General features: G+C 62.4%; 2 protein-coding genes across 2 annotated transcripts in view; both read left to right on the forward strand.

The window, feature by feature from the left end:
* GRIK5 (glutamate ionotropic receptor kainate type subunit 5) overlaps positions 1-1,076 on the forward strand; it is an 81,065-nt gene extending 79,989 nt beyond the window's left edge. The window contains exons 21-23 of the mRNA XM_045292695.1: positions 63-225; positions 728-862; positions 922-1,076. Coding sequence (XP_045148630.1) covers positions 63-225; positions 728-862; positions 922-1,076 — 453 coding nt within the window. The remainder of the gene's footprint in view (positions 1-62; positions 226-727; positions 863-921) is intronic.
* A 41-nt stretch (positions 1,077-1,117) lies between these two features.
* The window catches only part of ATP1A3 (ATPase Na+/K+ transporting subunit alpha 3), a 26,806-nt gene continuing 17,389 nt past the window's right edge, over positions 1,118-10,534 (forward strand). The window contains exons 1-6 of the mRNA XM_045292696.1: positions 1,118-1,177; positions 7,314-7,394; positions 7,495-7,554; positions 7,693-7,896; positions 9,211-9,324; positions 9,424-9,558. Of these exons, the coding sequence (XP_045148631.1) occupies positions 1,127-1,177; positions 7,314-7,394; positions 7,495-7,554; positions 7,693-7,896; positions 9,211-9,324; positions 9,424-9,558 (645 nt within the window). The 5' untranslated portion in view covers positions 1,118-1,126. The remainder of the gene's footprint in view (positions 1,178-7,313; positions 7,395-7,494; positions 7,555-7,692; positions 7,897-9,210; positions 9,325-9,423; positions 9,559-10,534) is intronic.

Raw genomic sequence — 10,534 nt, forward strand, 5'->3', positions numbered from 1 at the left:
AGCTGGCGGAGCACGAGTGAGCGTGGACGGGCGCCTGCAATGACCGCAGGCGAATGGGGCAGGCTCAGGCCCAGGCCCGCAGAACTTGTGCCCCAAGCGCCGGACGCCGAGACTTTGCCTTCGGTTCCCGGCGAGGTTCGAGGCTCGGCCCCGGAGCCAGCCTGCGCCCCCTGGTGAACTCACGCGAGGGTGCCGCGGACGCTCACACTCCGCCCGCCACTGCGGGTGAGGGGTGCACAGGACCCCAGGAGCCTGGCCGGCCGAGGACTGCAAGAGCCGGTCCAGACTGCAGCCGGTGGGGAGGGTCCCATCCTGGGACCGCGCAGGGCCACAAGACTCGGTGCAGCCCTCCCCACTTCCGGAGGAGGAAAGGGATACCTGGCGGATGGGGGTCCTCCAGCACCCCTTGACTCTTCTCTCTCTCTTTTTTGGGGGGAGAAACCTCGGAATTTCTATGAGAGCCCTTCCGAGGGAGGGGGTCAGTTGGGCCCCCATCCCTCCCTCCGCCACACCCCAGTCCCTGTTGGAATAAAAAAAGAACAAAACCCCAATCCCGGGGGGTACCGGGTGTCATTTCCTGAGGGTGCCAGGGCAGGTCCGGCCTCTGGGAGGCCGGTGGAGCATGCGCAACGGTGTCGGTCACCCCCGCAGTCTGCGCCCTCTGCCCGGAGGTCAGCCCAGGTGGCTGCACCTGGCCCTCCCCGGTGACCTTGGCTCCGGACGCAAGGAGGCCACGGCCAAGACCGCAAAACAGTTGGAAAGACGCGGAGACACACGGACGTGGAGATCAGCTCGGCCTGGGGAGGGGGACTAGGGAGCCGGCGCTGGTGGCGCGTGTTCCTGGGCTGGAGTGATCCGGCGAGTGGGTGTGGGTGTGCAAGGCCCCCCTCAGCCGCCAGTGACTGTGACCCTGTGTTCCAGCTGAGGTTGTCGCCTCCCCCACACCCCTGAGAGGAAGTGAGGAATCCCAGTGGAGGTGGGAGCTGGGAGGAAGGTGCGACCGTCTGCCTGCTGGCCCCGCCCTGCCGCCCCGCGGGAGGTTTTTGTGGAAACTGCGGCTGGGAGAGGACGAGTGAAGGTCACCGAGAGCCAGAGCGAGACCGAGGAGAAGGAGGCAGAGAGGAGGATGGGGCGCCGTGGAGGAGGGACAGATGGGGCAGGGACGGGAGAGACAATGGTAGGGGCAGAGAGATGCGGGCGGTTGGGGCGGGGGTGGGGGGGAACCTCGAGGAAGAGAGAGAGGCCCAGGGGTGCGACAGAGACCGAATGAGTAGGGCAGGAAATCAAGCAAAGTCACTGCAAGGGAGTCATTCCAGACTCACGGCGACCCTATAGTGATGTGAGCCGAAAAGGGTGAGATTAAAATAGAGCTGGTCCAGAGTGAGGGGGCGAGACCCCAAGCCTTAGAAAACTAGGTGGAGTCTGGAGGGGGCCCGGAGGCAGCGCGGGGAGCTGTCCGTTCAGCACCGGCCAGCGGGGCCGCGCGGTGACAGCCCTGCGCTGCGTCCCCCTCGCTCCAGGGTCTTGCTCCGCAGTCCTCGGGCCCAGACCCCTCCGGGCCCACGACAGGCCTCTTCACCCAGCGCCGGAGAGTCCACCTGGGCCTTGGACACGTGCTGTGGTTGCCCCTCAGGGAGCCTTGGGCATCTCTGCCCCCACAGACATGCTAACCAGTGACCCTGCCCTTGGGCTGGACTCTGCCAGAGTGATTAGAAAGTGACCGCAGAGACATTCCGGGTCTGTGTCCGTCCCGACACCACGTGGCCCACCAATCTCACCCCCTTTCTGCCTGTCCTACCCCCACTTCTGCTCCAGTCTCTCTCCCTAGTCACCCCAATTGGTCTGTGCGTGGCTCTGTGGGGCCCCTGGGTCTCTCAGTCACCTTCACCAAGTACTTCTGTGGCTACTGCCTCTGCTTTTGCCAGGCCCTCTGTCTTTGTCTGTCTGTACCTGCCTCTTTGTGTGTGTGTGTGTGTGTGTGTGTGTGTGTGTGTGTGTGTGTGTCCCTGCTTCCCCTCAGGTCTCTCCTTCTGCCTCTCGCTCTGAGCTCCCCTGTCCCCTCCATCCCTCTGACCTTCCCAAGTCTTCCCTCCCTCTCTGCCACTTCCGCAGGGCCCTGCTGGGAGCTGGGTGCTCAGTCATCACCAGCCTCGGGTGTGAGGAGGGAGTGCCTGGGAGTGCCTGGGGAAGTGGGGTGGGCAGGGGGGGCAGCTGAGGGAGCAGTGTCTCCAGGGGGTCCAGACCCCTCCCCTGGCTTTCTGTTCCCCTAATGCCCGCCCCTCTGGCCCAGGCCCCTCCCTCCAGGCCAAGGTGTTGGGAGAGGGAAGGGATGATTTGTTGACAAACTCTCCCTTCCCTGGGGTGGGGGGCAATGCACCTGGGTTAAAAGATGAGGCTCCTCCCCTTCCCCCAATCTCCATGGCAACAGGCCCTGTGCAGACTCAGCCTCCTTTGCTGCACGGTCTGGCCTCCTTGTTACCATGGCAACAAGGGACAGCGGGGAGGGATGGGGACAGTCAGAATACAGGCTGGAGAGGAGGCTCTGGGGGAAGCTTCCCCGGGTTCCCCACCTACCCAAGGCTCCCTGCTCCTCTCTGTGGCTCATGGTCAACCTCTCACGCATTTCCCTGGCCAGATTCCTCTCTTCCCCCACCCTGCCTGCCTATGTCCCCCACCTCTTCAAACCCACAGATGAGCGGAGCACCCACCACCCACGGCTTGAGGTGGCTACAGGGACAGCTTTTCTCTCTCCATCTTCCACTGTCTCACGGGAGTGTCCTTCATGGAACAAGCTGATGTTGGGGTGTGGATGGGAGTGCCCAACTCCTGAGGCGCTGGCAGGGTGGCTGGCTGAGGGGGGTGTAGATGGGGAGGCCTAGGGTGCGGTGTCCGCTGTCACTGTGTGTGTGCCCACAATTACCCCATGGGTTCGTGGAGCCCTGGGTGTGGATGGAGGTGCAAGAAGGGGTATGTGACAGTGTGGCAGCATGTACCCTGTGGGGGGGGTGTGTGCGTGGGCTGCTGTCGTGTGATTTGTGTTGGTGAATGGCTAGGGGCTGTGTGAGTCTGTACACCTTCAGGCTTGTGCAAGGGCAGTGAGGCCTGTGTGGGCGAGAGTGTGTTGGCGAATGGGTGTCTCCTGGGTGTGTGGTGGGCTGGGCTTTGTGTGAGACTGTGAGGTCATTTGGGGTGGTGAGGGGATGTGCCTACCCTATGTCCCCGTTGATGGCTGAGTGTGGGCCTACGGTAGCTTGTGAGGGGTTGTGCAAGGTGTGTGTTCCTTGTGCTTCACGATTGCATGCTTTGGAGTCTCTGGGGTTGTGAGATGGAAAAGTGTGTGTGTGTGTGTGTGTGTGTGTGTGTGTGTGTGTGTGTGTGTGTGTGTGTAATGGAATGTGACTGTGGACTGTGGCAATATACCCTGCATTTCCTGGGCCTCACAGTGGGACCCTCCCTGTGCAGCCGGGTGACCCGGCAATAGTGTATGGAGAGGGAGACTTCTCCCCTCTGTAGGTGCCATCCTCATTTGGGGGGGTCCTCATTGCTTTTTGGGGTGCCCCTTTACTCCTGGACAACATCCCCACAGTCTCCAGGGCCCCCTGCCTCCCTTCGAGGGTTCCCTAGGTCCCTTTCCTTATGACTGGGCTCCCCCCTAACCCTCCCCAGACTTCTCTTGCCCTGCTGGCACCCCACCACCCACCAGTGAGGGGATTTCCGGAGCGCCTCCTCTTTCAGCGTTCATCCACCTCAGAGACTTCACCCTGCACTGCGGGGTCTTGGGAGGGGGTGTTCCCCTTTGCGGGGTCTCGGGAATTCCCGCCCCCGCAGCGCTCCCCTTCTCCGCGGCACCGCGCGCCACTTTGCAGAGACTGGGGGGTGGGGGGGTGGGGGACGGTTGCAGTACCGGGGGCGGGGCTGCCGGCTATCTATCAACGCGGTGGCGCCGCCGATTGGCCGCGCCCGGCCCCCCCGCGGGCCCGGGCATATGAAGAGGCTGAGGCGGCGGCCACTGCAGCCTCTGTGCGGAGGGACTGACGGACTGACCGAGGCGCGGGTGCTGCAGAGGTCCCCCAGCCAGAGCCCGCGCCTGAGGCCCCTGCCCCAGCTCCCCACCCGCCCGCCCCTCTCCCCGCGGAGCCGCCAAGATGGGGGTAGGTGCTCGGCAGCCAAGCAGGGCGTGTAGGTGGCATTGTGCGTGCGGGGGCATGGGGTGTCTGTGCAAGCCAGGCCAGCTCCGCAGGGCCTCCCAGCCCGCAGATGGATCCTCTGCGTGGCCGGGAGGCGGGTGGGCGCTGATGCATATGTTGGCGGGGGTCTTTGTGTGTATGGGGATTCCTGGGAGGAGCATGACCCAGCCCAGAGCCCCTCTGCCTGCCCCGATGTCCTCAGCCGTTTGTGCATGCGTGTGCGCGTGGGCCCTATCGCACACCCTGCCTGCAGCTGCCAGTCGGATCTGGGTGTGAATGCCAGCGTGTGTGTGTGTGTGTGTGTGTGTGTGTGTGTGTATCTGCCGGTGGCCAGAGCAGGAATGGACACACAGGTGACCTCTCTGTCTCCTCCAGGCCTGGGTGAGGGGCTCTGCGGTCTGCGGCAGCCCCCAGTCCAGGGTGGCAGATGTGTGTGCATAGGAGTGGACTTAGGGCTGGGGAGTGGGGGTGGAGCATGCATGCCTGGTGGTGCCCTTGTCTCCCTGTCCGTGTGTCCTTGTCTGTCTGTGGGTCTCTCCAGCAGATGCTGCCTCCTTCCCCACGGACCACCTGACCCCTGCCACAGCCCTGGATTGCTCCCTCTGTGTCGGGGGGACATGGGCACAGGGACGAGATGGGGGTGGTGCTGGGGGAGCCGGGGGAAGAGGGAGGGGAGGAAGATGGCGGAAGGAGGGTGGATGGGCCTAGGGATGGAAGGGATGGGGCTGCAGATCTGTGCACCAGGGTGCACGAGGGGGCTGGGAAGGAGAATTGGGGAGGGAAGGATGTGGGGGTCAGGTCAGTGAGGGCTCCCAGGTAAGTGGAGGAGGGGAAGCTGGGGCAGAGGGCTGAAGCCAGGCCCCTTAAAGAAACAAGGGAAAAAATTGAGGCCCAGAGAAGAAACTGGGTGCTCTAGACGTGAAAGCCAGAGACACACAGACAGATAGACAGACAGACGGACATGGAGAGGTCCTGAAGGAGACATTGACAGGCAGAAACTCAGACATGGAGAGAGAGAGAGACCGAGGCCAAGGGAAAGAGACAGGACAGATTTTCTACCCAGAGACACCCAAACTCAGCCTGATGGTGGGGGCGGAGGGGGGGGGCAGTGGGAGCCGTGCTCAGACAGCCTGAGAGGGAGGGGGAGGGGAGGTGCAGAGGCTGCCTGAATGCAGGAGCAGGGAGGGCCCAGAGGCAGGAGACAGCAAGACAGGCATGTCCCCTGCACCACAGGACACCCATCTGCCCCCAGCCTAGCTGGGGAAGCCTGCACTCCCCACTGGCCAGATGGAAGCCTGTCCCCAGGGGGTCTGATCATGGCAAGGGCAAGCAGGACCCGCCAGACAAGGGTGTCCCTGCCCCTCCTCCCTCAGACCCAGGAGGCCAGCTGTCCAGTCCCCTTCTCCCTCAGACCCAGGAGTCAAACCTCCTCTCTTTTCTCTGATAGGGGCTAGAGTTGTCCCCCACACACACACACACACTCCTGTCAGACCCCCTCTTGTACCCCCCACTTCCCAGTCTTGACCTCAGCACTCTCTACCTCCACATCCCCTGCCCTCCCAGGTCTGCTCTTCTGCAGAGGGGAGCCTCCCTGTGCCCGGCCTGGCTGGTCTGAGACGCAGTACTGCTGCAGGGTTGGCCCCGGGCCAGGCCTCCTGCCCACCCTGCACCCCTCCTCTGGCTTTCGGGGCCACCCTGCCGCAGCCCTGTCCTGTGCCCACCTGCTCTGCCCCTGGACCTGGGGGCTGGCAGCAGGCAGCTCAGCCCCTCCAGGCCTGCGACAAGGTCACAAGAGGATTAGTGCTGAGCCGCACTGAGCGCGCATCCCGCCGGCTCAGCCCTGGGCACAGGGATCAGTCAGCACTCCTGGACAGCACCCAGCCTCCCCCTCACCACGCTGCTTTCCGGCCAGGCCTGCATCCGTTCTGCCCCTTCCTATGGTGTCCCACAGACACCCGATCGGTCCCACTGTACCCGTGTCCCCACGGCTGCCCCCAGGTGCCCACAAGAGAGGCCACAGTCCTCAGGATTGGCTTGTGCTCTGGCCAAGCAGGTTCCTCCCAGGCCTGGCTCCCAGCTGTGACCCACCTCTGGAGTGCCTTCCCCATCCCTCCTCACAGGCCTTGGAGCCTGCAAAGGTTGTTTGGGTCCTTTGAGAGGAGACAGGGATAGCCATGGGGCAGTTGGAGGGTGTGGGGCAGTGGGGGGCAGGGAGATGGCGCTGGACCTTGAAGATAGGGCCAAAGAGAGGAGACTGGGAAGGCTTGAGGCTAGCACAGAGACCCGGGCAGCAATGAGGTGCTGGGATGGACAGACACAGGGACAAAGAGCAAGGGCCCAGTGTGAGACAGACAGACAAGCAACACGGGGCAAGGCACACGCAGAAGCACGGAGGAGATGAAGAAAGAGACACAAGGGCAGAGAGAGACACAGAGATCAACATGACAGGAGACAGTGATACTCAGCCTGCAAGCTCAACAGGCACGACCCCTGGGGGTGGGTGGGGTGGGGAAGGGCTCAAGCAGACATAGGAAGGAGAGAAAGAGAGATGGAGACAGAGACACACACCCAGAGATGCAGAAAGAGACAGAGAGACAAGAGAAGCTGATGCTGGAGAGATAGTCACAGAGAGGCCCCGGCGGAGAGATAACACAAAATAATAGTAAGAACCCCACACACAAAGTGCTTGAACTGTGGAGTGTGTGAGGTAGGGATTAGTTCTTAATTAAATGGCTTGGGGGGGGAAATTTAAACTAAATTTATTTTTAAAAAACGGAGCCACAGAGAGAGAGAGAAACATAGAACCCGGAAGAAAGAATGAGGCAGAGAGCGAGCAAGAGGCTCGCACACAGCTTGGGCAAGGCCAGCGAGAGAGACCCAGAACGCTACAGAGACCCTCAGGCCAGAGACCAAGTGCAAGACAACGGGGCCTATTGAGAGACAGACTCGGTGGGGAGAGACACGGGGCACAGGCCGGACACAGAGACCTACAGGGAGGGAGAGAGACCCAGCAGGCCCCCCAGCAGTGCTGTAGACAGGACAGCACGCGGAGGGTGGGTGTCCCTCGTAACCCCTTCTCGCCCGCAGTCTGGTCGCTCTGACAGCTATCGTGTTGCCACCTCTCAGGACAAGAAAGATGACAAGGGCTCGCCCAAGAAGGGGAAGGAGCGCCGGGATATGGACGACCTCAAGAAGGAAGTGGCCATGGTGAGCACCCCTCAAGCCCAGGTCTCAGAGCAGCCCGGCCCCGCCTTGCCTCTCCCAGAGCCTCAGACTCACTAGACCCCCCAAAACTCCTGTCCCTCAGACGGAGCACAAGATGTCCGTGGAGGAAGTCTGCCGGAAGTACAACACGGACTGCGTGCAGGTGCGGCCAACGCCTAGCCAGGACTGGGGGCTGGACTCCTGGGTCTGAGGGAGGAAGGGGTAGAGGCTTGGGGGTGCTAGTGAGGGGGGTGAAATGCCAAGGTTCCGGGAGGGTTCTGTGTGAGTTTTGTGTCCTCAGGGTCTGACCCACAGCAAAGCCCAGGAGATCCTGGCCCGAGATGGGCCCAATGCACTCACGCCGCCGCCCACCACCCCCGAGTGGGTCAAGTTCTGCCGCCAGCTCTTCGGGGGCTTCTCCATCCTGCTGTGGATCGGGGCCATCCTCTGCTTCCTGGCGTACGGCATCCAGGCTGGCACAGAAGACGACCCAGCTGGTGACAATGTGAGGGATACACATTCAGGGACACACACAAGCACACAGCCACATATCTCCCCAGCGTGCTACACTGCCCACAAGCCTGCTCCCCTCCCTTCTCCGACCCAGCTTTCACCACCACGCAGCCAGAGACTCAGAGTAGCAACAAGGAGACCAGTTCAGAGAGGGCAAGTGACCTGCCCAAGGTCACACAGCAGGATGAGTGAGCTGGGCTTCTGCCCCAAAGCTGGGGGGCTTCAGCGCTCTTGGAGACAGACACCGTATGTGTCTGGACCCACAGCCCAAGAGACACATAGACACCGGCCTCCACCAGTCCCCGGCCCCACTCTCCAGCTACACAGGGCACCACGGCACACCAACACAGGCGCAAAGTCAGCGGGATTTCCAACAGGCGCACCCAGGCACAGATAGACGACAGACAGACTGTCCCCCACACATACTGGCAGACAGACAGGCGCAGACACCCCGAACTCCGACATATTCAGACACAGACACACTGGTTGACGGACAGACCTGACATTGCAGACCAACAGAGAGGCGGCGTACCCCAGAGGCGCCACTAGAGGGCACACACACACACACACACACACACACCCCAACTTAATCGAGGGGGTGACGCCAAAATGACTCCAGTCGGTGGTGGCAGCGCTTCTGGAGGAGGGGCAATGCTGTCACTAGGGCTAGTGTCCCCTGTCACCTGCATCCCCAACAGTCTCCCCCCCCTACCTCCACCCTCCAGTTCGCACAAGTGCCCGCCACTGGGCGGCTGAGATGAGTGTCTCCCGCCTTAGCCAATAGGAGGGCGGCAGGAGCCTCGGGGGCGGAGCTTCAGGGCCTCCTCCGCCCTGTGTGGGCGGGGCCAGACCACTCCGCCTGCGCGGGTGTGAGGGTGCAGGGGGAATGTGCGTGACCCCCGCAAGCTTGGCGTCGCCACCCATGTACACCCAGAAGCTCAAATGCAAACTCCTAGCGACCCTGTAGGGAGGACAGGGTAGAAGAGCCGCTGTGGGTTTTCCGAGACGAACTCTGTGGTGGAGCAGAAAGCCTCATCTTTCTCCCGAGGGGCGGCTGGTGGATTCAAACTGCTGACCTTGCAGTTAGCAGCCCCACGCGCCACCCACACAAACGGACTTGTAGATGTACAGCCAGCCAGACACACGGAAGCGAAACACAGACAGACGCGGGGACAGACAATATCCTCCCCTGAGGTTCTCCCAGACACACGGACACACGCAGAGCCCAAGAGGCTGAACCGCCCCTTCCCTGAGTCCATCCTCTGGGCCCGGGCGGGCAGGGCCTGAGAGAGCGCTGTCCCCACAGCTGTACCTGGGTATCGTGCTGGCGGCCGTGGTCATCATCACTGGCTGCTTCTCCTACTACCAGGAGGCCAAGAGCTCCAAGATCATGGAGTCCTTCAAGAACATGGTGCCCCAGGTGAGGGCCATGGGAGGCTTGGGCGGGGCAGGCGGCTGTGCCCAGGGACCCCTGGAGAGAGGACGTTGCCGGAAGTGACCCTTGGCTTTCCCTCCACAGCAAGCCCTGGTGATCCGAGAAGGTGAGAAGATGCAGGTGAACGCCGAGGAGGTGGTGGTGGGAGACCTGGTGGAGATCAAGGGCGGGGACCGAGTGCCCGCTGACCTGCGCATCATCTCTGCCCACGGCTGCAAGGTGGGCCTGTGGCCCTGGGCGGCGGGGAGGGGCTGCCTCTGGTTCTCCCCCAGACAGCCTGAGGGTCCCTCCGGAGCCCCTCTGCCCTCAGACCCAGCCCAGTGGTCACGCCTCCAGTGAATGCCCTCCTCCCTCAGACCAAGATATCAGACTGCCAGCTCACTGTCCCCTCCCACCCAGGAGTCCAGCCCCCAGCCCCTCCTCCCTCAGAGGCAGGAGCCCAGGCCCCCAGCCCCTCCTCCTTCAGACCCAGGAGTCCAGCCTCCAGTGAATGCCCTCCTCCCTCAGACCAAGATATCAGACTGCCAGCTCACTGTCCCCTCCCACCCAGGAGTCCAGCCCCCAGCCCCCTCCTCCCTCAGACCCTCAGGGAATCTAGGCTCCAGCCCCTCCTCCCTCAGCCCCTCCTGGAAGTCAGACCCTGAACTCCATTCTCCTTCAGAACCCAGGGGTCCAGGCCCCCAGCCCCTCCTTCCTCCATCCTCCCAGGCAGCCTGTGACCTGCCAGTGTTAAATGGAGGCTTCAGCTGTAGGGCTGACAGGCTCTAACCAGAACTCACTCGGGGACCCATGGGGCTGTAAGGCCAGAGACCAGTAGTGTGGGTAGGCACATGGGGACACATGCAGGGGGACTGCAGGAGACACAAGTGACCAGATCCAGTCATGCCAGGCAGGGAGGGACACATACAGACACTAGTTCACACACATGCCCACACACGCAGTGACACACACACACACATGCCACGCACAGTGAGGTCCAGGAAACACTCTCATGGCTTGGGCTCAGTCTCACATGGCCAGAAACACACAGATCCCAGGTCCCCGCAGAACCTAACCCTAAACCACCACCACCGAGTCCTGGGTCAGAGTCCTTGCCCATGCACCACAAGGTCACCTGGTGCCCCACCTCAGCCCTGAAGACTGGACCCATCACACACACACACACACACACACACACACACACACACACACACAC

This window comes from Echinops telfairi, unplaced genomic scaffold (assembly GCF_000313985.2).
Source record: "Echinops telfairi isolate 266 unplaced genomic scaffold, ASM31398v2 ScPeMD7_655;HRSCAF=1070, whole genome shotgun sequence".
Classification (NCBI taxonomy): Eukaryota; Metazoa; Chordata; class Mammalia; order Afrosoricida; family Tenrecidae; genus Echinops; species Echinops telfairi.